At 43.2% G+C, this 26893-nt stretch overlaps 2 protein-coding genes across 2 annotated transcripts in view; both read left to right on the top strand.

Annotated features, from left to right (window-relative positions):
• The first annotated feature begins 487 nt into the window (after positions 1 to 487).
• LOC140723040 (uncharacterized) lies at positions 488 to 6156 on the top strand. The gene is made up of 2 exons (XM_073037660.1): positions 488 to 553; positions 3224 to 6156. The coding sequence occupies exon 2, from the start codon at positions 3614 to 3616 to the stop codon at positions 4943 to 4945; it is 1332 nt and encodes a 443-aa protein (XP_072893761.1). The 5' UTR covers positions 488 to 553; positions 3224 to 3613; the 3' UTR covers positions 4946 to 6156.
• Positions 6157 to 11997: 5841 nt separating this feature from the next.
• The window catches only part of LOC140723045 (uncharacterized), a 283480-nt gene continuing 268584 nt past the window's right edge, over positions 11998 to 26893 (top strand). Inside the window, exon 1 of the mRNA XM_073037667.1 lies at positions 11998 to 12129. The gene's annotated coding sequence lies outside the window, so the exon portion shown is untranslated. The remainder of the gene's footprint in view (positions 12130 to 26893) is intronic.

The following is a 26893-nucleotide window of genomic DNA, read 5'->3' as shown; positions in this document are numbered from 1 at the left end:
TATCTGTATCTACTCCAAATATAAAAGATTAAACGAAATAAATAGAAGTTCAAAGTGTTGTGCATATATATAGCTCCCAAACTATCAAGCTTGGGAAACAATGCTTAAAGTCGTAAGATGGTAAAGTGGAAAAGTTCAGTAATCCACGGAATAAGTGAGTGAGAGGAGAGGTTTGTAAATCCACTGGAAAATGTAGCATTTTGAGTGTGTGCGTCTCTGTATTTCGAGCAACTGCAGAATCTCCTGTGTTTTATATCTGCATTTTACTTTGGCATTGGATACACGTTGATATCGAGTATATTGTTTATGGGAGCTTTCTGAGTTAAAACAGCTGCAGATTTTTCTATACACACACGAAAAAAATGAGGTATGAATATTGAACCAGAGCCTGCAGAAATATTTAATTGGCACCGTGATTACCCATAAGGCGCTGCGTTTAAAATTTCGCTGTCGCTGAAGCACCGAACAGATGCGCAGGCGTCAGAGCTGATGACGTCACCAAGTATCACGCACGCGCACAGTACACAGAAGGCCTTGGAAATACCGTCTGCGGGTAAGATCGATTCTCTGTGTTTTTATCTTAAACACCGACTGAGGGACGATTCCTGTGAAATCCGGACACCGTGACCCGCAATCCCGGGACACTCCTGCTCTCTCCCCTCTCTCTCAGCCCCACGATCTGTACATGGGTCCCGGGGAGCTTCCGGCCGATGAGGGAATGGGAACAGATGGATCTCTCAGACAGAGCTGAGCTCCAGCTATCTAAATGCAAGGATTAGGAACTCGGAGAAAGGGAACAAAATCTTTTATATCACCAGTTGAGAAAATCACCTTTGTTCTATCTCCAATCACAAACAAGAGAACATCTGCAGATGCTGGAAATCCAAGCAACACAAATTGCTGGATGAACTCAGCTTTTGTACAGTTTTCCATAGATGCTGTCTGGTCTGCAGAGTTCCTCCAGAATTTTGTGTGTGTTCTTGCTCTGGACTTTTCTACCGGTGAGAACATGTTTTGTCCCATTCTCTCTGGGTACATAATGATATCAAACACCCTTGCCCTGGGCAACAAGTAGCTTCCAGTTCACAAATGTGCCAGACTCCAATGAGACAAACTACTGCCCTTCCCTTCATGTTCATTGGCATTGCCATCACTGAGTTCACCACCGTTAGTCACTTGGGGGAGACTTCAGGGGAAATATTTATGTACAATACAGAAACTGGTGTTACCTGTGTGCATTGTGGTGATGCTAAAGTTGCTGGAGAATTTGCAAGTGGGAAGAAATGGAGTGCTATTTGGAAATATGACTTTTTAAAGCATAATTTAGCAAGCAAATCACATATGGACAATGTGCAAAAGCTTTGGTGAGAAAATCCTTCATTACCCGTTCCAGGCCTGCTACATAGGTTGTGTGAGAGTGCAGATGAACTCGATCAAACCCAGAGGAGATCAAAGTTCCTATTGACAGTGATTTGCTAGCTGTGAAAATGAATACCTCTCTATATAAAATTCACTGTGCACATCTTGTCACTGGGTAAAAAAAATGCACAGTGCAAGATTTATCTGCACATCAGTTATTACAAATTAGAGGGGATATTGGAGGGAAGGAGGGGAGAGCTCAAGTGTCCCTGATGTCCTCACCTACAAGATGTACATCCAGCTGCAGCTTGTAATCCTGCACTTTAAGGAGTTGGATCTTGAAATGGGTGAATTGCAGATCATCCAGCAGTTGGAGGGGGTGATAGATATGACATGAAGAGAGGTGAGTTACACCCAAGGTGCAGGACACAGGAAACTGTGTGAGAGTCAGGCAGGTGAATGAGGTTAAATAGCCATCGCAGAGTACTTTGTTGCTATCCCGCACAACAGCAGGTGGACCACTTTAGACACTGTTGGGGGTAATTGCCTGACAGAGGAAAGTCAAAGGGGTGATAGGAGATTTGTTAGTTAGGGGAACAGACCAAGAGGCAACTAATATCCTAGTGATATGGCTTGCTAGAGGTAGTGCGGGGGGGGGGGGGGGGTTGATGTGGTTTAAATAAGTTGTAGGGGGAATGGGAGCTAGATTGACAGAACAGATAGTGGAGAGGGTGAATTGAATTGACTTTATTACAAATATCCTTCATATGGATGAGGAGTAGAAATATTTACGTTACATTACTGTCTAAATGTGCAATGTGTAATTGAAATTGATTTATAATAATTAGTTTGTATATAGGACAGTCTAGAAAACATAGAAATCAATCAATCAGTCTGATGGCCTGGTGGAAAATGATGTCCCGGAGCCTGTTGGTCCTTTTGCTGTGGTACCGTTTCCTGGATGGTAGCAGCAGGAACAGTTTGTGGTTGTGGTGAATTTGGTCCCCGATATCCTTTGGGCCATTTTTACACAAATCCATACCCCTACCATCCAGGCTCCCATCCAAACTGCTTTTAAACGGTGAAACCGAGCTCATATTCACCACTTGTGCTGGCATCTCATTCCACACTCTCACAACCATTTCAGTAAAGAGCTTTTCCAAATATTCCGATTAAATTTTCACCTTCCCCACCTACCCATGACCTCTGATTGTCATCCCACCCAACCTCAGTGGAAAAAGCTGCTTGCATTTATTTACCCAATCTTCTCCCTCATCATCTTGTATACTTCCAACAAATCCTCAAAGCAATGTGTAATTTCCTTGTTTATGTTTAGAGACTTTTTTAGGTGTATAAGATGATGAGGGGCATTGATCGTGTGCATAGCCAGAGGTTTGTTTTCCCAGGGCTGAAATGTCTAACACAAGGGAGCAGAGTTTTAAGGTGCTTGGAAATAGATACCGAGGGGATGTCAGGGGTAAGTTTTTTACACAGAGAGTGGTGAGTGTGTGGAATGCACTGCTGGCTTTTTCGGTGAGAGTGCTTCAGTTACTGTGGGGCCAGGAACCCATGCAGCTCAGTGGGAACAGGGAATAATACCAATGGAGAGAGTCAAACTGAGCCAGGTCACAGATTGGAGATGACAGAAATGCCCCATTCTTATAGAGACAGGAAGAGCATCAGAGAGAGTTTGATGGTCATTCCAGATGCCAGCACTGTGCCCAGTTGGAAGATGATTTCTCTCTCCAACTTGTGTTGAACCTCACTGTATCTGTGTGATGTCAGTTCACAGCTTGACAACTCAGTGATCTCATCTGAAATGCTGTCCTACACCCACTGATGGATTTTGTAAATCTTTTTACAGGTTACAAATCACAAGGAATTTCTCTACGGAAATCTAAAACACAACACACCAGTTTTGCTGTCTCTGTCCAGATATTTAAGAAGTGGAGCAAGCGATTCACTCGATCAGCATTCCTGCTCAGACTGTGGAGAGGGATTCACTCTATCATCTGACCGACTGGCACACCTGTCATTTTAAACGGGTACGACAGTGGGAATGGATTCAGATGGACATTTCAACTGAAGGGACATCAATAAGTTCACACTGGGACAAGGCCATCCACCTGTTCTGTGTGTGAGAAGGGATTCAGTTGGTCTTCCCACCTGTGGACACACCAGTTAGTTCACACTGGGGCAGAGGCTGGTCATTTGCTGAATTTGTAGGGAAGGTTTCACTCGGTCATCTGACCAAATGGTTCACCAGCAAGTCCACACTGAGGAGTGGCTGTTCACTTGTTTAGACTGTGGGAAGGGATTCACTAAGTCATCTAAACTGAAGCTACATCAGAGAGTTCACACTGGGGAGAGACCGTTTACCTGCTCATATTGTGGAAAAGGATTCACTTGCTCATACCAACTGAAAGTACATCAAAGAATTCACACTGGAGAGAGGCCGTTCACTTGCTCAGACTGTGGGAAGGGATTCACTCGTTCATCTGAACTGAAGGTACATCAGCGAGTTCACACTGGGGAGAGGCCGTTCACCTGCTCAGACTGTGGGAAGGGATTCACTTGCTCATCTAAACTGAAGGTACATCAGCGAGTTCACACTGGAGAGAGGCTGTTCACCTGCTCAGATTGTGGGAAGGGATTCACTCAGTCAGCCCACCTACAAGCACACAGGTCAGTTCACACTGGGGATAGGCCGTTTACCTGCTCATACTGTGGGGAGGGATTCACTTTGTCATCACAGCTACTGAGACATCAGTCAGTTCACACTGGGGTGTGGCCATTCACATGCTCAGACTGTGGGAAGGGATTCACTCAGTCATCCACCCTAATGGCTCACCAGCGAGTTCACACTGGGGAGCGGCCGTTCACCTGCTCGGACTGTGGGAAGGGATTCACTCTGTCATCTAAACTGAAGGTACATCAGAGAGTACACACTGGAGAGAGGCCGTTCATCTGCTCCGTCTGTGCGAAGGGATTCACTTGTTCACCTGACCTGAAGGTACATCAGAGAGTTCACACTGGGGAACGGCCGTTCAGATGCTCAGACTGTGGGAAGGGATTCACTCGGTCATCTCACCTAATGGTTCACCAGCGAGCTCACACAGGGGAGCGGCCATTCACATGCTCAGACTGTGGGAAAGGATTCACTCAGTCATCCCACCTATTGGCACACCAGCGAGTTCACACAGGGGAGCGGCCATTCACCTGTTCAGACTGTGGTAAGGGATTCACTCGGTCATCTCAACTGAAGGTACATCAGCGAATTCACACTGGAGAGAGGCCATTCAGCTGTTCAGACTGTGGGAAAAGATTTACTCAGTCATCTCAAGTGAAGGTACATCAGAGAGTTCACACTGGGGAACGACCGTTCACCTGCTTAGATTGTGGGAAGGGATTCACTTTGTCATCTAAACTGAAGGTACATCAGCGAGTTCACACCGGGGAGAGGCCATTCACCTGCTCAGACTGTGGGAAGGGATTCACTCAGTCATACCACCTGCAAGCACACTGGTCAGTTCACACTGGGGAGAGGCCGTTCACAGACTCAAGCCTGAATTATACCTCTGCGTAGACGCTACAGTGTAGCATACACAGTAGCCCATGCAAGTGGCCTACACCGTTGTGTGCATTTTTACTTGTGAGTTTGTGTGTCTGCATTGCTCTGGCAAAGCGCTAGTTGGTGTTGGGGTTCTATGTCACTGTATTGAATTGACTCATCTGGAGTTGGGAACGATGGCGACTGCTGAGTACATCTTGTTGGAGTTGGAGCTAATTGATGTTGAACAAGAGTTACTTTTATTGAAATTACTGCAGCGCAGAAAAGAGAAGCTTTTCTATTTCTTTGTGCAGTCCACGACGTCCAAACCGATGTTTGTGGAAATTTCTTTACACGAATTTCATGCCATTTGCAAGTCTTTATAGTGTACCAATGGAGAGTCGTACAAATGTAGATATTTTCTGACTTCCTCACGTAACCTCTCCTCGATTTGGTCCATCTTCCAACTTCGAAGCAACAGGAAATACCTCGGAGGAAATGTGCTGCTACCAAGCAGACCGATCACAGTTCTCACGGTCTGTGACGCACAGTTACATTTTCATAAGGTGTTCTTTAGGCTACGGCGTACGGTATGGCCTAGGGTGCCGCATCAGATACGCAGCTATGCGGACCGTACGGTGAAGCATAATTCAGGCTTCAGTGTGTGGGAAGGGATTCACTCGGACATCTCAACTACAGAGACACCAACGAGTTTACACTGGGGAGAGGCCGATCTGATGCTCAGACTTTGGGAAGAGATTCTCTCTGTGAAATCAAGCTAATGTGCATGACTGAGTTCACACTGGGGAGAGACCGTTCACCTGCTGTGTATTTTGGAAGCGATTCACTCAGTAATCTAACCCTATGCAACTCTTGCTTCGGCTAACAGCTAAATATAGGGGGTGATAACCCCCCAGCCCGACCAAACTTAAGAAATCTTGTTTGGGTGGATGCTGTGTGATGTGTCCCCTGTTACAAATCAGTACCCTGAAATAACAAACAGTACACAATATGTGATTAAATGACTGAGATGTATAATTCTTACTTTGACTATATGGTTAGTGAAGTAATCAAAAAGAAAGAAAAAGGGCCCACTCTCTCTTCTCATTTCTCCCCAGCAAAAGACCATGGAAATCTCTCTTCCAGACTCACAAGGAAGAACATTTCTGTCATTGGATAGTCCCACACTCCAAAACCCTGTTATCTCTAGTCTTACTCGAAGCATTGCTGCTGCAGAGAAGCCATTAACTCAGCAGTGAAACATTGCAGAGAGTCCACTGCATCAGCAGTGAAACCTTACAGCGTGTTACACTTATGACACACTACCGGGTTCACACTGGGGAGAAAGTTTCAATGAGCTGCATGCTGCATATTTGTCCATCACCATTGCTAAATGCAATTTCGAGAGTGTCTGTCGGTGCTGAACTCTGCAACTATTGCTGCTGCTGACCACACCCAGTTCTGCACCCTGGTCACTGGGCATGGGAGGAGTTTCATCTGCTGCATATTCACCTTTAATGGGACTAGATCTGTGACAAATAAATCAGTTGTATTTTAAACACTGTCTCTGGTACTTAGTGAATTTATAACACACCTAGTGTACAGTAGAGTGTCAACTCAGGCCGGCTGGACCTGATTCTGTTCCACAACAGATCTTTCAAATCCTCCCCTGTTGTTCACCTCTCACTCTCCCTGTGGTGATGGGTTCCAAATTGTCATCAATCTGGGTGAAGATGTGTCCCTTGAATTTCCTGAAGAATTCGAGCTGACTGCAGTTCTGTCTGAGATGTTCTTCGCCCCTCAAATCTCTGGCTGAGGAAGAATGACATTGGGAGTGAACGTCCTTATTCAGGGCTCCTTTGTCACCATCTCGTCTGCTCAGATCGTTGGGATGTCTCCCATGGATTGGTTAATGTCTCCCATCCATTGGTTAATGTTTTCTTCCAGAGTGGTGATTCATTTTTCTGAGTTGGCCTCTCATGTACGTGTTCTGGTCTGTATTTCTTATCACGATTGCATATACACACATGGAGTGCTGAATCCTCTTCATTTTGGATGAAAACATATCTGAGGGGTGATTGATATGTTCGTGGCCTCGGGATGGAAGGGGTCAATTTTGGAAAACCTAGCACATTTATTTTTCAACGTGGTCCCGTCCTACATTTACACACTTAGTCCAGCAGTGGCTTGCAAAGGTTTGGGCACCCCTGGTCAAAATTTCTGTTCCTGTGAATAGCTCAGCGAGTAAAAGATGACCTGATTTCCAAAAGGCAACAAAGTCAAAGATGACACATTTCTTTAATATTTTAAGCAAGATTACATTTTAATTTCCATCTTTTACAGTTTCAAAATAACAAAAAAGGAAAAGGGCCCGAAGCAAAAGTTTGGGCGCCCTATATTGTCGGTACTTAGTAACAACCCCTTTGGCAAGAAACACAGCTTGTAAACGCCTTTTGTAGCCAACCAAGAGTCTTACAGTTCTTGTTTGGGTAAATGTCTGGGTTCAGTCATAAACAGCAAAGTACTGATGTGGAAGTTACAAATCACTATATTACTGGAGTCAAAGAGAGCAGCAGCAATGTAACAGGCCCTTTGGCCGTTCCAGTCAATGCCGACCTGTTTTTGTTGTTACTGCCTAGTTTCAGCTACCTGCACCAGAGCCTCCATACACCTCCCATCCACGTCCTCACCCAAATTCCTCTTTAGTGTCTAAATCAAAACCACATCCTCCACTTCCACTGGCAGCTCATTCTACACTCTCACCAACCACTGAGTGAAGAATTCCCCGAAAATAATTCACTTTCACCCTGAACATATGTCCAATGTTAGGGTGAGAGGGAGACGAGGCAGAGAAGGAAGACAGTAATGCGAGGGGTGGTCGAGTGCGGAGAGGGAAACAGAGCGGAGTGTTTATACATAATATCTTTCAGAAAAACTAATTGTTTGAACTTGCTGCAAACCTACTCTCCATACCCTGTACATTCTTAATCAAATTATTGATCTAGATGACAAGTAGCAAAGTTTGATGTTCAAAGTAAATGTTATTATCAGAGTACATATATGTCACCACATGCAACCCTGAGATTGTTTTTCCTACAGGAACACTTAGCAAATCTATAGAATAGTAACAGGATCAATGAAAGATCAGGTGAAGCATAGAATTCAACAAACTGTGCAAATGCAAATATCATTAAATATCAATGAGTAATGAGAGCAATGGGGTGTAACCCTGGGGAACCTCACTAGGCCCGGGCCTCGAGTCCAATAAACAGCCTCCCACCATCACTCTCTGCTTCCTGCCATCAAGACAACTGTGCATCCAGTGAGCCAGCTCTCCCTGGATCCCGTGTGATCTGACTTTCCACAGCAACTTACCATGTGAACCTTATCAAAGGCCTCACTGATGCCCATATCGGCCCCAATCCTGGGACAGATGTGTCACAGATCAGAGGGCATGGATTTAAGCGGAGGATGAAGAGGTTTAGAGGGATCTGAGGAAGAGACTTTTCACTCAGAGTGCAGCTGAAATCTGGAACTCGCTGCCCGAGGTGGTGGTGGAGGCAGGTCCCTTCACAACATTTACGAACAGGATGAGCATTGAAACTGCCGAGATTCAGTCGGCTATGAACCAAGTGCTGATAAATGGGACCAGTGTAGACAGTGAGTGGATGGTCAGAACAGGTATGGCTGGCCAAAGGCCTGTTTCCGTGCTGTGTGATCCACCACTCCGGACATGCTAAATTAACTATGGTGGCACCGCAAGGCATTGATTTCAAAACTCCACATCCCTCTCCAACCTGAAATAAACCAGACTGAACCCCTTTGTCACCACTGTGAGTATCTGTTTCTGTCAAGGTAACGTAGAGATTGATCATTTTTGCTAAACAACTGGCAATTGATGAAGTTCCTGTGTGTTCTTCCATTAATGTTGCCGGCTTACAGCAAAACTAACCCTCTCACTGTTTCAGAATCAGTGATTAAATCCGGCCCCAAACACCGTGATTTCATCCCTGCACATTGTAACTTGAACCATCTCACTGAGGGTCTGATGCAGACACAACCCCTGCCCTCTGCACATGTGATCACATCTCCCCTGCTTCTGACAATTCAAATACCCTCAGAATGGTTTTTTGATACAGTCTTAAAGTTATGGTACATTCAGCTCGTCCTCAGACCTGACAAACCATGTGTTCCCACAGCTGGTTCCACCTGTTGGTGTGTCCTCTTTCCTCCACCTCCAGGGAAGCTGCATCTCCACACAAACTTCCCACTGGAGACGACTGTCTGTACCCGTGACACAGGAAATCACATCACTGTCACTCTCCTGATACCGTGTCTGACCTGCTCACCTCCGGGTATCCTCCCTCAACAAGCTTCTTCCTCAGTCACCGTCTGTGAGATTATATAAAAATACAATTACTGTAAAACGATCTATCAGACATCTCCTGTACCCCTCCACCCCGGACAATTGTTTGCTGACTAAAACTCTCTCTCCTCAGCCCCTTCCCTATTCCCTTTCCCTTTGCAAACTCCAGCTATGCCAGCTGATCCGCATCCACTGTGAGGACATTTATATCTCACAGGAGGATGTAGAAACCCGTGTTGTTCTCTGATACAGAGGTCACTGACACCCCACCGCCATCCCAATCTGCACCAACAGCCCATGACGGTGACAGCTCTTCCAGACACTGGGGCTTTGTAACAAACACAATGTTAACAGCAAGATTAGACAGTAATTCATTTGAAGAGATAATTGCTGCTTCCTGAAAGGACACTCGAGCGTCCGATACAACGGAGCAGATCCTCCCCCGTTCACAACTTTATTTGACCCGGGTCACGGAACGTCCGATCATCCCACTTTCTCACAACAGCAACCACACCCCCCATCCCCCCCCCCCCCCCGACTACACCCATAACCTCTACCCACACACACACAGACAGATCCTACTCACCCCTAACCCCTCCCAGCCTGGGAACCACAACTAACTGATCCCACAGCCCGGGCTCGGGCGCAAAGCTAAAACCGGGGCTACAGGACCGGAGAGCCCGGAGCCTCCAGCCGTCCGGCAGAACTCGTTCCCGGCACTTTTCATAGAAACATAGAAAACCTACAGCACGATACAGGCCCTTCGGCCCACAAAGTTGTGATTCGACGGCAACCGGCCCCCGATTTCCACAAACCCGAGATCAGACCCTTCTTCACGGACGCCTGAACAGAAGAACCGCGGCGACAGCTCCAGTCGGCACTGCGCCTGCGTTTAGCAGGAGGTTCTGGGCTGCACCAGCCGTGGCCGGAGGTCCCTACAGAGGGACCAGTGACCGGAGGCGGGAGGGACAACGGAGAGGTAAATCACAAACACGACAAAGTCTGCAGATGCTGGAAATTCAGAGCAACACAAACAAAACGCTGGCCGAACTCAGCCGGCCGGGCAGCATCTATCAGAGAGAAAAACCACACTCCCACCCCACCTCCCGCATAAAACAATGCAATCAGAGGTTTATGATAATTTTCAACATCAAAAGATTGCCCTGACACAAACTGATGAAATGTCTCACAAGGAAACATAATGCTGAGCAATTCTTTTTCAATCTGGGCATTACGTGTTTCTGGATCAGATAATGAACAAGTTGCATCCGCCACTTGTAGCCATTCCTTATCATGAAATGATCATTTTCAACATCAATAGATTCCCCAGAGGGAATCGGAATGAAACTGTTTGGACACCAGGAAGTCCCGCTCGGAGCGGATAGTTCAAAGGTTAATTTATTATCAAAGCAGGTATCCGTAAACAATTCTTGAGCTTTTTCTCTTCTCCAGAAAACCACGAAACAAAGAAAGAGCATGAAAGTCGTTCAGAGAGAAAAATCAAACTCCCACCTCAACTCCCGCTTCAAAAAGACAGCATCCCGATCATCAAACTCCCAAAACCCACCCCTCCCGCACAAAAGGGAACAATATCATCGACCGCCCCCACCCCCAGAAAAAACACTCCTACCCCGCACAACTGCGGAGGAGCCGGTGTCACCAGTGTAGAGGCGGCCGCATCGGGAGCAGCGGACACAACGGGCGACCCCGGAAGATTCACAGGTGAAGTGTCGCCTCACCTGGAAGGATGCTTGGACAACGGAGAGCGTTCGGCCCTTTCACTGTGACACCCCGAACTCCACATCGAATCCGTCCAAACGAATCTGGGCGAAATTTAATGACCAATAAATATAATTCCTCTCAGCGGTCAGCTGTCTGAATGATCCCCTGACTCTGAGAGGAAGGGGTATCTATGGTCCACACTGTCAGGGTGTTGAGTTTACCAGGAGACAAAGACTGCAGGGACGAGAGGTTTTCTGTTGACTAATACACTGTGTGTGGACCCCGCTGGCAATTCTGGTGTTGTGACCCGAATCGAGACAAACACTACGCTGCCCACTCCACCGACAACACGGCACAGCCAGACACATAACAGGGGACTTTACATCTTACAACACTGGATTCAGTGATGAAACCCGTGATTAATGTTGTTGTCCCACCGAAAAATCCATTAAAGTGATTTTAAATACGAGCGCTCCCCACAGGTGACGTCACACAGCTCCCCCCACTCGCCTGACGTCACACATGGGCTCCCCACACCGGGATCTGCCCTGACGGGCGCGGTGTGTAACGTCACCCACGTGCTGCTGTACTCGAGCTTTATCGGTTTAACGGCTGGGCTAATAATTAAGTGTTTATAAACATAGACTGATTTTACTGAAACCCGCACATTTCCTGTGTGGGTCTGAATTGTGTGTCGGGATGGGATGGGAATCGAAATTATAACTCTGAGAACTCTGTGACCTGGGGCTGGAGGGAAAGGGATCGGGGAAGATATGGAGGGAAAAATTAAATACGAGTCTGGTGTAAATATGGAAATAATATAGGGAAATAATGAAATAATTTGGGAAGTGCGGCGGTGGGTCGGGCAATATGTGAAGGGGGAGGAACAGTCACCGAGTCACGTGATCCTGTTTTACCGCGGATCGTCAGCATTTTCCGAGGCTCCGCCCAACGCCCGTGACGCAATAAGCAGATTGCGCATGCTCACATTCCCGGGAAAGGCAGTGTTTTTTCGTTCTTTGTGAAAGCGGGTCGGCGGTGAGATCGGGATCGGGAGGGGCTTCTCGCCCCCTTGGACGGGGAGCCGGAGACGGATTATTCTCTGCGGGGCAACACCAACAATTTCCCTTCGGTAAGTATTGAAGCCGGTTCCGAGCGGGGAGGTCTGACGTTGGGTAGTGAGTTAACTTTCCCGAACTCAAACAAGAGAAAATCTGCAGTTGCTGGAAATGCGAGCAACGCGCACAAAATGCTGGAGGAACTCAGCAGTCCGGGCAGCATCTAGGGGAAGAATACAGTCGACATTACCGGCCGAAACCCTTCGGCAGGACTGGAGAATAAAAGGTGGGGGTGGGGAGGGAGAGAGAAACACAAGGTGATCGGTGAAACCTGAAGGGGGAGGGGATGAACTTTCCCGAACTGGCGGCCTCGCCTCGCTTCCTTCACAGAATCTGCCGGGGTCGGTCCGGGTTGTGAGACCTTCACACCGAACCGTCTGAGATGAGCCGCCGCACAGCCCCTGTTGTTCTGGTCCTATTAGCAGGATGACGTAAACATGTTTCTATCTTGTTACTGACAGAGAATCGTATAGTGTGTGTCCCGTGTGTTATCTGAATGTACTTGCCTGTGATGCTGCCACAAGTCAGTGTTTCTCTGTACCTGTACGTTCCCGTACTTGTGCACTTGGCAATAAATTCAACAGGACCTGAGAAATCTCAGTGAGATTTGATTAGTGATGATCATCTTGGCAGCTCGGTAGGTCGAATGTATGAGACAGTACACTGTTAAATGCAAAACCCTGAACACTGTTGATGATCAGAGGGATCTTAGACTCCAAGTTCATCGCTCCATGAAAGAGACTGCACAGATTGATCGGGTGGTTAAGAAGGCAAATGGCATGGTTGTCTTTATTAGTTGAAGCATTGAGTTCAAAAGTCGGGAAGTTGTGTTGCAGCTTTATAAAACTAGTTAGACCACATCTGGAATGTTTCATACAGATCTGGTCGCTCCCATTCTCGGAAGGATATCGGGGCTTTGGAGAGGGTGCAGAAGAGGTTTACCAGGATATTGCCTGGATTAGAGGGCCTGAGCTTTAACGGGAGGTTGGACAAAATTGTGTCGTTTTCTCCGGAGTCGTGCCAGCTGGAGTGAGACTGGATGGACGTTTATAAGATTACCAGAGGATTAGAAACCATGTCTCAGAAAAGCAGCGTCCATTATCAAGGACCTCCAGCACCCAGGGCATGTGGTTTTCTCAATGTTACCAGCAGGTAAAGAGGTACAGAAGTCTGAAGGCTCACACTCAGTGATTCAGGAACAGTTTCTTCCCCTCTGCCATCCGATTGCTAAATGGATATTGAACCCTTGAACACTACCTCACATATAAAATATATAGTATTTCTGTTTGTTGCACGATTTTTAATTTATTCACAGAAACATAGAAAACCTACAGCACAATACAAGCCCTTCGGCCCACAAAGTTGTGCCAACATGTCCCTACCTCAGGAATTACTATGGTTACCCATAGCCCCCTACTTTTCTAAGCTAGTATGACTTTATTTTTCTCCAGTGTCTCCAGGTACCTATCCAAAAGACCATATTCTACCCACCTCCACCACTGTTGCCGGTAGCCAATTCCACACACTCACCAACCATTCACTGAGTAAAAAAACTTATCCGTAACATTTCCTCTGCAACTACTCCCCAGCACCTTAAACCTGTGCTGTCTTTTCATAACCATTTCAGACCTGGGAAAAAGTCTCTGACTCTCCACACGATCAATGCCTCTCATCATCTTATACACCTCGATCAGGTCACCTCTCATCCTCCGCTGCTCCAAGTAGAAAAGGCCGAGTTCATTCAAACTATTCTAATAAGGCATGCTCCCCAATCCAGGCAACATCTGTGTAAATATCCTCTGCACCATTTCTATGGTTTCCACATGCTTCGTGTAGTGAGGCAACCAGAATTGAGCACAGTGGGTTGTGACCAGCATCACATATAGCTGCAACATTACCTCTCGGCTCCTAAATTCAATCCCACGATTGATGAAGGTCAATACATCATATGCCTACTTAACCACAGAGTCAAACTGCGTAGCAACTTTGAGTGTCCTATGGACTGGGACCCCAGGATCCTTCTGATCCTCCACACTGCCAAGAGTCTTACCATTAATGTTATATTCTGCCATCATGTTTGACCTAACAAAATGAACCACTTCACACTTATCTTGGCTGAACTCCATCTGCCACTTTTCAGCCCATTTTTGCATCCGATCAATGTCCCACTGTAACCTCTGACAGCCCTCCACACTATCCACAACTCCCCCAATCTTTGTGTCATCAGCAAACTTGCTAACGCATCCCTCCTAACCCATCCCTCCACTTACTCATCCAGGTCATTTATCAAAATCACAAAGAGTAAGGGTCCCAGATATACTGTAAATGATTTAGTTGTTTATTTTTATTATTTTATTTTGGTTTTTTTTCCTTCTATACTATGTATTGCATTGAACTGCTGCTGCATGGTTTTCAAATTTCATGACCCACACCGGTGATAATAAACCTGATTCTGATTCTGAGTGGACAGACAATCTATTTTTCCTGGGGGTTGAAATGTCTAATATATTTATGGTGAGAGGAGATGTAAGCAGCAAGTTTGTTTCTCTACACAGAGTGGTGGGTAGCTGGAAAACTCTGCCTGGGGTGGGAGACCCAACTGGTCACGTGATCCCGTTTGCCCCTCCCATTTAACAGCAGATGGGCAGCACCTGTGCATCTGTTTCTGAGGCACTGCCCTCCGGATGATGTGACACTCACTTCGCGCATGTTCACTGTCTCCGGCCGGGCGGTGTTTTCTTTTCCGCTCAGTGCTGAAGTGCATCATCTGTGGGATCGAGGGAAGGGTCCTCACCTCCTGGGTGGGGGAGCCAGGGGTCGGGATCACTGTCTGTGGGCTGAAGATATTGCGTTCCCATCGGTGAGTATTGAGACCGATCCCGAGCGGGGAGATCCGATGTTGGCCGTGAGCCCCGAACTGAGGACCAATTACTCATTTATGTTCTGATTATCTGGGCTGGTCAAAAATGTGTAGACTTCACTTAATCTGCATTGAATGATCCAAGCCTGGAGCCCAGGCTGTCTATTTCTGCAGAGTTGAAATGGGAGACCCACCAACAGGTCATGTGAGGCTGTTTACCGTCGATCAGCCCTGCCCTTCACTTTGTGATGCAAGATGACATGGTGTTTGCTCAGAGTCCCCGGATGGGTCAGGATGCTTCCTCTATGTTGTGTTGGGGGATCTGACATTGGTCACTGAGTCCCGTTAACTTCCCCCAACTCGCCTCACTTCCTGAGGCTGCTCACATTTGTCCGTGAGCTTTGTGGCTGTTGTGTCTTCTCCCGGATTGGGGTGGGTGAGAAAGGAGAATGTCCCAGGTTTTGGGGATCTTTGATTTCACTGCCTGCTTTACCGAGGGACTGGAAATTCTAGGGGGGAGAGTGGTTTCTGTGATGTGCACGTGGCCAAGTGGTTAAGCAATCTGAAGGTCATGAGTTTGAGCCTCAGGCCAGGCAGTGTGTTGTAGCCTTGAGCATGGCACTTAACCACACATTGCTCCTGCACGTTTATAGCCCAGATGGATCAAATCACCTAATCCTGTTCCTGTGTCTTATGCATTACCATGACAGAATGATGGCTCCTTCTTATCCCATATTGTTTTGTGATGTGTGAGGGACAATAAAAGATTGTTCACTGAGATTATTATATTTGGTTTCAACGTTTAAATTTCAGTGAGTTTTGTTCTTAGTAACATTAAGCAGAAATGTTTGGTTCTCCTTTTCATTGTTAATGTGCTTCATTATCTCTCTGGTTAATGTTAGACCTGCGGTGAGAGGTTTATTGGAAGAAAAACCCCAACTGGAAGCAAACCATGGCTAAAGTTGTGGGAACAGCAACAAGTGAACCAGCCCGAGGACTGAGAGCATCAACTGGAGAGAACAACTCTGAATCAGCTGACTTAGAGTTCCCAGTGAGTCAGTGAGGAAGAAGTTTGGTGAGTCTCATTTACTCAAACACTGGTCCTTTATACATTTCATACCTGTACAATAGTAGGTGGGAAATAGTTGGTGAGACTGAATGAGCCCAGAAGAACCATTTATGCCTCTGTCAGACACAGCTGCAATCACACCAGGTCTGGTAATGTGCTTCCAGCAGCCCAGCCCTTTAAAATCACTCGCATTTTGTGGAAGTCAAATCTGGATAAAGTGGTGGAAATCGGGCAGAATCTCAAGTTGCTGGAGATCTGCACTAAAAACTGAAAATGTTTGAAGTCATCCTGACAAAATGTTATTAACCTGAATTGTAAAGATTGTTCCTCTCCCCACAGCTGTTCCTTAAATGCTGAGTAGTTTGGTAATTCCAATTTATTTTTATTACATTCACTCTGGATTGGTTTATGTTTCCTGAAATGTACCAGTTTTAATGTGGAAGTGGAAATGGCTCACTCTGTGATAGTTGAACAATAAAGTAACCACAACTTTTCCCTGCAAATTACCCTGGTGCCAATTAGTTTATTATTCCTAGAAATGTGTTCAGTACAGTTGTTGTGAACAAGGTTTACAAGAATAATCTCAGGAATGTTCGGGGTTATGTATGAGGAGCATTTGATTGTTTTGGACCTGTGCTCAATGGAGTTCAGAGGGACGGTGTGGGTGGTGGAGGGATGTATGGTTAAGTAAACCTACCAAATGCTGAAAAGCCTGGATACAGTGGACATGGAAAGAATGTTTCCATTAGACTGTGGTCTGACAGCACAGTCTCGGAATAAAGAAGCTTCCCTTTAAAACTGAGTGAAGAAAAAATTTGGCCAGAAGATGTCTGATCTGTGGAATTTGTTGCCACAGAGGTTGGATGAAGCTGCCATTTGGGTATATTTATGACAGAGATTAACATATTCATGATTGCTGAGTAGCTCAGGGTTACAGGAGGAAGGCAGGAATATGGTGTTGGAATGAAAATCAGCTGTGGTTGAATGGTGGGGCAGACCAGATGGATCGTATCACCTAATTCTGTTCCTGACTGAATGATAGCTCCTCCTTATCCCATATTGTTTTGTGATGTGTGAGTGACAATAGAAAAATGTTTACTGAGATCATTATATCAGCCTTCAACGTTTTGTTCTTAGTAACATTAACCTGAAATGTTTGGTTCTCCTTTTTATTGTTATTGTGCTTCATTGTCTCTCTGGTTAAAGTTAGACCTGCGGTGAGAGGTTTATTTGAAGAAAAACACCAACAAGAAGCAAACCACGGCTTAAGACGAGGGAACAGCAACAAGTGAACCAGCCTGAGGACTGAGAGCATTAACTGGAGAGAAAGCCTTCTGACTCAAGAGACTCGGAGATTCCATTGATTCAGTCAGGAGAAAGTTTGGTGAGTCTCATTTACTCAAAGACTGGTCCTTTAGACATTACATACCTGTATAAGGGAAGGTGGGATATAGTAGGAGTGAGACTGAAAGTGCCCATAAGTACCAGTTATGTCTCTGTCAGACCCAGTTGCAATCACTCCAGGTCTGGTAATGAACTTCTAGCAGCCCAGCCCTTTAAAACCACTCCTATTCTGTGGAAGTCGAATCCGGATAAAGTCACTCAGAGACCGTACGGTACAAACTCTTTAATCCAAGCACCCGGGGCTTACTTAGTTAGTCACTGAAACGGGAACAGTCTGTGACTGTTCCCACCAAATCCACTAACTGACTAACAATTCCCCTTACACCACAGATATCTCCATCCATATACCCCCCACACAAGACAGGCTTGAGCCAAAGATATAAACAATAGACAATAGGTGCAGAAGTAAACCATTCGGCCCTTCGAGCCTGCACCGCCATTTTGAGATCATGGCTGATCATCTACTATCAATACCCGGTTCCTGCCTTGTCCCCATATCCCTTGATTCCCCTATCCATAAGATACCTATCCAGCTCCTCCTTGAAAGCATCCAGAGAATTGGCCTCCACTACCTTCCGAGGCAGTGCATTCCAGACCCCCACAGCTCTCTGGGAGAAGAAGTTTTTCCTTAACTCTGTCCTTAATGACCTACCCCTTATTCTCAAACCATGCCCTCTGGTACTGGACTCTCCCAGCATCTGGAACATATTTTCTGCCTCCATCTTGTCCAATCCCTTAATAATCTTATATGTTGCAATCAGATCCCCTCTCAATCTCCTTAATTCCAGGGTGTACAAACCCAGTCTCTCTAACCTGTCTGCGTAAGACATTCCTGCCATCCCAGGAATTAACCTTGTGAATCTACACTGCACTTCCTTTACAACCAGGATGTCCCTTCCTTAACCCTGGAGACCAAAACTGTACACAATACTCCAGGTGTGGTCTCACCAGGGCCCTTTACAAATGCAAGAGGATTTCCTTGCTCTTGTACTCAATTCCCTTTGTAATAAAGGCCAACATTCCATTAGTCTTCTTCACTGCCTGCTGCACTTGCTCATTCACCTTCAGTGACTGATGAACAAGGACTCCTAGATCTCTATGTATTTCTCCCTTACCTAACTCTACACCATTCGGATAATAATTTGCCTTCCTGTTCTTACTCCCAAAGTGGATAATCTCACACTTATTCACATTAACCGTCATCTGCCAAGTATCTGCCCACTCACCCAGCCTATCCAAGTCACCCTGAATTCTCCTAACATCCTCATCACATGTCACACTGCCACCCAGCTTAGTATCATCAGCAAACTTGCTGATGTTATTCTCAATGCCTTCATCTAAATCATTGACGTAAATCGTAAACAGCTGTGGTCCCAATATGGAGCCCTGTGTCACCCCACTAGTCACCACCTGCCATTCCGAGAAACACCCATTCACCGCTACCCTTTGCTTTCTATCTGCCATCCAGTTTTCTATCCATATCAATGTCTTCCCCCCAATGCCATGAGCTTTAATTTTACCCACCAATCTCCTATGTGGGACTTTATCAAATGCCTTCTGAAAATCGAGCCTTCTGAATCCTTATGCACCTTGTACATTATTCCCAAGAATACCTGCCATTGCAGTTCCACAGTCTTTTCTGCTAGGATATCCATCCAGTTAACTTTGGCCAGCTCCTCCCTTATGGCTCCATAGTCTCCTTTGTTCAACTGCAACACTGACACCTCTGAGCTGCCCTTATCCTTCTCAAATTGCAGTTAGAAACTTATCATATTATGATCACTACCTCCTAATGGCTCCTTTACTTAAGATCGCTTAACAAATCCTTTTCATTACATAACACTAAATCCAAAATAGCCTTGTCCCTGGTCAGCTCTCGTACAAGCTGTTCCAAGAATGCATATTTACTACATGACAGGCTGGAGTCCCTAAAGACAAACTACTAAATAGTCATAATGGTTTACACACAGAGAACAGACTGAAGCTGTCCTATCTCTACATGTGAATGCACAAGGAGATAAGCATCTTGAAACCCTAGCCAGCTACCCACGAGAAGAAACATGGCTCAGCACATCAGTTGATCATCAGCAGTTTCTTTCAGAAAAACTGGCTGCTATTGTTTAATGAAGTGTCAACCATTTTACAGACTTTATCATTCCCTCCTTTTGATCATTACATTATCAACAACACAGTAACATTTTACAGAGAAGGCAACTGACGACAGCATTGACTTATCAGTGGGTAAAGACAGTGTACAACAGTAATTCTAACAAAGATATGTAGAACTATTAGGACATAATGCAGTATCATGCCCCACATATTACCAGACAGGCCTTTGAAGATCACCATTTCGACCCGTCGGTGAACCCGTGTAAATCCTGCCCACTTTCTTGATGTGTCAATCTCCTTTGCAGTGTGCTCAGAGAGGGATGTAATGTTAGTTAATTCATCAGGGATATAGGTGCAGCATTCTGTGTCAATAATAGCACAGCTTCCCTCTTTCTCAGCTGGGATAAACTCTAAAGCCGTATGATTCTGTATGACTGTTTGCTGGATTGCAATCATTTCAGTGGATATTTCTGTTACTTGGGCCTGTGTTTCTGACAGGGCCCCTGCAGTATTGTGGCCAGCTCCTCAAGTGCTGTATCCAAATTGATTATCTGTCATGAATTCCTGGCTACTCCATAGGAGAGAAAAATAATCATCCAAAATCAAGCAGTCTCAGTTATTCCTCTCTTCTGATGGGCACCTGCAGGTATGGCCAGGATGCATGTTTCCCAGTATTGGAAGTCCCGTTTGGTGGGGGCCTGAGACACCATTCCTCAAAACACTGACAGCCACAGTCATCTCTGACTGGAACACAGGTCCTCATCTCACTTCCCCGGATTTTATTTGAGAAAGCCCAGGCTGAGAGTTCCTCACATTGGTTGAGTAAGATTACTGACATTGGAAGCATAGTTTTACCATGCTGTGGAATTTCAGCACAAACCCAGCAGGCCCCTAGTTCTACCTGTTTGGCATAGGTATGACAGAAAGACAGAAATGTGTTAACATGGGTGCACTCGGATGCTGGGTTGAGCCCTCTCAAAGACATAAACTTGAACACCAATAGACAATAGGTGCAGAAGTAGACCATTTGGCCCTTCGAGCCTGCACCGCCATTTGAGATCATGGCTCATCATCTACTATCAATACCCAGTTCCCGCCTTGTCCCCATATCCCTTGATTCCCCTATCCTTAAGATACCTATCTAGCTCCTCCTTGAAAGCATCCAGAGAATTGGCCTCCACTGCCTTCCAAGGCAGTGCATTCCAGACCCCCACAGCTCTCTGGGAGAAGAAGTTTTTCCTTAACTCTGTCCTAAATGACCTACCCCTTATTCTCAAACCATGACCTCTGGTACTGGACTCTCCCAGCATCTGGAACATATTTTCTGCCTCCATTTTGTCCAATCCCTTAATAATCTTATATGTTGCAATCAGATCCCCTCTCAATCTCCTTAATTCCAGCGTGTACAAACCCAGTCTCTCTAACCTGTCTGCGTAAGACAGTCCTGACATCCCAGGAATTAACCTTGTGAATCTACGCTGCACTTCCTCTACAGCCAGGATGTCCCTTCCTTAACCCTGGAGACCAAAACTGTACACAATACTCCAGGTGTGGTCTCACCAGGGCCCTGTACAAATGCAAGAGGATTTCCTTGCTCTTGTACTCAATTCCCTTTGTAATAAAGGCCATCATTCCATTAGCCTTCTTCACTGCCTGCTGCACTTGCTCATTCACCTTCAGTGACTGATGAACAAGGACTCCTAGATCTCTATGTATTTCTCCCTTACCTAACTCTACACCATTCGGATAATAATCTGCCTTCCTGTTCTTACTCCCAAAGTGGATAATCTCACACTTATTCACATTAAACGTCATCTGCCAAGTATATGCCCACTCACCCAGCCTATCCAAGTCACCCTGAATTCTCCTAACATCCTCATCACATGTCACACTGCCACCCAGCTTAGTATCATCAGCAAACTTGCTGATGTTATTCTCAATGCCTTCATCTAAATCGTTGACGTAAATCGTAAACAGCTGTGGTCCCAATACGGAGCCCTGTGGCACCCCACTAGTCACCACCTGCCATTCCGAGAAACACCCATTCACCGCTACCCTTTGCTTTCTATCTGCCAACCAGTTTTCTATCAATGTCAATGTCTTCCCCCAATGCCATGAGCTTTGATTTTACCCATCAATCTCCTATGTGGGACTTTATCAAATGCCTTCTGAGAATCGAGGTACGCTACATCCACTGGATCTTCCTTGTCTAACTTCCTGGTTACATCCTCGAAAAACTCCAGTAGATTAGTAAAGCATGATTTACCCTTGGTAAATCCATGCTGGCTCGGCCCAATCCTATCTCTGCTATCTAAATATGCCACTATTTCATCTTTAATAATGGACTCTAGCATCTTCCCCACTACTGATGTTAGGCTGACAGGTCAATAGTTCTCTGTTTTCTCCCTCCCTCCTTTCTTTAAAAAGTGGGATAACATTAGCCATTCTCCAATCCTCAGGAACTGATCCTGAATCTAAGGAACATTGGAAAATGATTACCAATGCATCCGCAATTTCCAGGGCCTCCTCCTTTAGTACCCTAGGATGCAGACCATCAGTACCTGGGGATTTGTCAGCCTTCAGTCCCATCAGTCTACTCATCACTGTTTCCTTCCTAATGTCAATCTGTTTCCTTTCCTCTGTTATCCTATGTGCTTGGCCCATCCATACATCTGGGAGATTGCTTGAGTCTTCCTTAGTGAAGACAGATCTACCGTACTTATTAAATTCTTCTGCCATTTCTCTGTTTCCCATAACAATTTCACCCATTTTTTTTATTATCAAAAAATATTCAGGATAGAGTGAAAAGTGTGGAATATAAAGCAAGAATACAGTCAGATCATTCCCCCTTGATAATGACAATGATAATGATGGATAAGGAGGAATCAATCTATAGATGGAGATTTAATTCAATTTTATTAAAACATCAAGATTTTTGTGATTTTATGAAAAAACAGATTCAATTTTTTTTGGATACAAGTTTACATTCAGTTGAGGATGAAATTATATTATGGGAAATGATGAAAGCATATTTAAGGGGTCAGATTATGTTATACATCTAAAATTAAGAAGGAATACATGGCAGAAATAGATCAATTGGAAAAAGATATTATAAAGTTAGAAAAAGAATCTCAAAGATATATGACAGATGAAAAATGAAGACAACTTGTTAATACAAAACTACAATATAATACACTCCAGACATATCGTACAGAAAAAGTAATTATGATAACTAAACAGAAATATTACGAATTAGGTGAAAGATCACATAAGATTCTTGCTTAGCAGTTGAAAACAGAACAGGCTTCTAAAACAATAAATGCAATTAGAACAAGTGGAAATAAGGTTACTTATAAACCTTTAGAAATTAATGAAACTTAAAAAAAAATTATACTGAACTATATCAATCAGAATCACAAAGTAAGATTGCTGAGATAGATAAATTTTTATCACAAATAACCCTTCCAAAATTAAATTTGGAAGAACAGAAAGTATTAGATATGCCCTTTTCATTAAAAGAGGTTGAAGAAGCTTTAGGATCACTTCACAGTAATAAATCCCCAGGAGAAGATGATTTTCCTCCTGAATTTTATAAAAAAAATTTAAAGATTTATTAATTCCTTTTATGGAATTAATATATCAAGTGGAAAGAATGCATAAACTCCCACAATCTTTTTTAACAGCGATCATAACTGTATTGCCAACAAAAAATAATCCTTTAAAACCAACATCATATAGGCCTATTTCTTTGTTGAATACAGATTATAAAATAATAGCAAAAATTTTATCTAATGAAATATCTAAATATTTACCAAAGTTAATACATATGGATCAAACAGGTTTTATTAAAAACAGACAATCAATGGATAATATAACCCGGTTACTTAGTATAATTCATTTGGCACAAAAAAGAGAGGAAATGAGTGTGGCAGTTGCTTTGGATGCAGAAAAAGCATTTGATGATTTGGAATGGGATTTTTTATTTAAGGTATTGGAAAAATATGAGTTAGGAAAATCTTTTATACAATGGATTAAAACCGTAAATACTAATCCTCAAGCTAAAGTAGTTACAAATGGTCAGATTTCAACACCATTTTGCTTAACGAGGTCAACCAGACAAGGCTGCCCATTATCACCTGCTTTATTTGTATTGGCAATAGAACCATTAGCTGAATTAATTAGAACAGATTCAGACATTGGGGTTTTAGAGTTAATCAAGAAGAATATAAGATTAATTTATTTGCTGATGATGTTTTGATATATTTAACAAACTCATTGCAATCTTTGCAAAGATTATCTTTTAGATTGGAAGAATATGGGAAAGTATCAGGGTATAAAGTAAATTGGGATAAAAGTGAAATTTTACCCCTTATCAAAGGAAATTATAATCAATGTTGATTAGTAACTCAATTTCGATGGTCAATAAATGAGATAAAATATTTAGGTATTAGAGTTGATAATGATGTAAAAAATGTATATGAACAAAATTATTTGCCATTATTAAAAAAGATATAAGAGGATCTTGATAAATGGATGATGTTAACAATAACATTAATAGGTAGAGTTAATGCTGTAAAAATGAATATATTTCCTGGATTGCAATATTTATTCCAAACTTTACCAATACAATTACCTCAGAAGTTTTTCCAAGAACTGAATAAATATGCAAGGAAATTTCTTTGGAAAGGAAAGATGTCAAGAATATCATTGGAAAAATTGACATGTAAATTTGATTTTGGAGGGTTACAACTTCCAAATTTTAAGAATTATTATAAAGCAAATCAACTTGGATTTATTGCGTCTTTTTTTGATGAAAAAAACCCGGCATGGATTAGAATAGAATTAGATAAGATAGGAGAAAACATACCAGAAGATTTTGTATATAAATGGGAATCCAAATGGATATGGAAAAAAAAAAGAATCTCCTATATTAAGACACTTGATTGATTTATGGAACAAGGTAAATATGGACGATGAGATAAATAAATCTTTATTAGTGAAAAGAACTTTAATTCAAAATAGGCTTATTCCTTTTACAATGGATAATAAACCTTTACATAATTGGTTCCAAAAGGGGATTAAATATATAGGTGATTGTTTTGAAGGAGGTATATTGATGTCATTTGATCAATTAAAAAATAAATATAAAGTATCAAACAACACTCTTTTCTGTTATTTTCAATTTAAGGCTTATTTACGAGAAAAGCTGGGTCAAACAATGTTGATGCCAAAACCTAGTGAAATAGAAATACTAATTCAAAAAGGAAAAATTAAAAAAATTACATCTTGTATGTACAATTTGATTCAAAAACAGACAATTAAATCAGGAATTCATAAATCAAGACAAAAATGGGAATCTGATTTGAATGTTAAAATTGATGGAAAAAGTTGGTCAAGATTTATGTTCTGATAGTATGATAAATACAATAAATGTTCGACTTAGATTAATACAATATAATTTTTTACATCAATTATATATAATACCACAGAAAATAAATAGATTAATTTCAAATATGTCTGACCAATGTTTTTGATGTAATCAAGAAATTGGTACTTTTTTACATTCTACTTGGGTCTTGTTTTAAAATTCAACCATTTTGGATAAATCTAAGACTTTGATTGGAACAAATTACTGGAGTTCAACTCCCACATAGTCCAATATTATTTTTATTAGGAGATATTGAAGGGACAATACCGAAACCTAAATTGAATAAGTATCAGAAAAAATTTATAAAAATTTCATTGGCAGGAGCCAAAAAAGTTATCGCAGTTACTTGGAAATCTGATTTATATTTAACTATGGATCGTTGGAATAATGAAATATATAGTTGTATTCCACTTGAAAAAATTACATATAATCTAAGAAATGAATATGATATAATTTTGAAAATTTGGCTCCCATACCTACAAAAGATAGGATTAAATACATAGGTCCTTTGAAGATAAAATTATAAAGTAATTGGGGAAAGTAAAAATAAATATTAAAATTATTTTGAACTCCATGGAGCATGTGGGGATCCTCCGATATCCAGGCAATCTTTTAATCTTTTTCTTCTTTCTTTTCTTTCTTTAGATAAGGGTTAAGGGGGGGGGGGAGGGTTAAGGGGAGAGGGGAGGATTAATATTATTTTTCTTTTTCTTACTATTTTATCATCACATTTATTCTTTGTAATTTTCTAAAAAATTAATAAATAAATAAATAAATAAAACAATTTCACCCAATACATTCTTCAAGGGCCCAACATTGTTCTTAAATATCTTCTTTCTCTTCACATACCTAAAAAAGCTATTGCTATCCTCCTTTATATTCCTGGCTAGCTTGCATTCGTACCTTATTTTTTTCTCCCTGTATTACCTTTTTAGTTAAGTTTTGTTGTTCCTTAAAAATTTCCCAATCTTCTGTCCTCCCACTCACCTTAGCTCTGTCATACTTCCTTTTTTTAATGCTATTCAATCTCTGACTTCCTTTGTCAACCACTGTGGCCCCTTTCCCCCCTTTGAATCCTTCCTTCTCCGGGGGATGAACTGATTTTGCACCTTGTGCATTATTCCCAAGTATACCTGCCATTGCTGTTCCACAGTCTTTTCTGCTAGGATATCCGTCCAGTCAACTTTGGCCAGCTCCTCCCTCATGGCTCCATAGTCTTCTTTGTTCAACTGCAACACTGACACCTCTGAGCTGCCCTTATCCTTCTCAAATTGCAGTTAGAAACTTATCATATTATGATCACTACCTCCTAATGGCTCCTTTACTTAAGATCGCTTAACAAATCCTTTTCATTACATAACACTAAATCCAAAATAGCCTTGTCCCTGGTCAGCTCTCGTACAAGCTGTTCCAAGAATGCATATTTACTACATGACAGGCTGGAGTCCCTAAAGACAAACTACTAAATAGTCATAATGGTTTACACACAGAGAACAGACTGAAGCTGTCCTATCTCTACATGTGAATGCACAAGGAGATAAGCATCTTGAAACCCTAGCCAGCTACCCACGAGAAGAAACATGGCTCAGCACATCAGTTGATCATCAGCAGTTTCTTTCAGAAAAACTGGCTGCTATTGTTTAATGAAGTGTCAACCATTTTACAGACTTTATCATTCCCTCCTTTTGATCATTACATTATCAACAACACAGTAACATTTTACAGAGAAGGCAACTGACGACAGCATTGACTTATCAGTGGGTAAAGACAGTGTACAACAGTAATTCTAACAAAGATATGTAGAACTATTAGGACATAATGCAGTATCATGCCCCACATATTACCAGACAGGCCTTTGAAGATCACCATTTCGACCCGTCGGTGAACCCGTGTAAATCCTGCCCACTT

The sequence above is a fragment of the Hemitrygon akajei genome, unplaced genomic scaffold (assembly GCF_048418815.1).
Source record: "Hemitrygon akajei unplaced genomic scaffold, sHemAka1.3 Scf000099, whole genome shotgun sequence".
Taxonomy (NCBI): domain Eukaryota; kingdom Metazoa; phylum Chordata; class Chondrichthyes; order Myliobatiformes; family Dasyatidae; genus Hemitrygon; species Hemitrygon akajei.
Note: the sequence above shows the minus strand (reverse complement) of the source record. Positions and strands in the feature narration are given on the sequence as shown.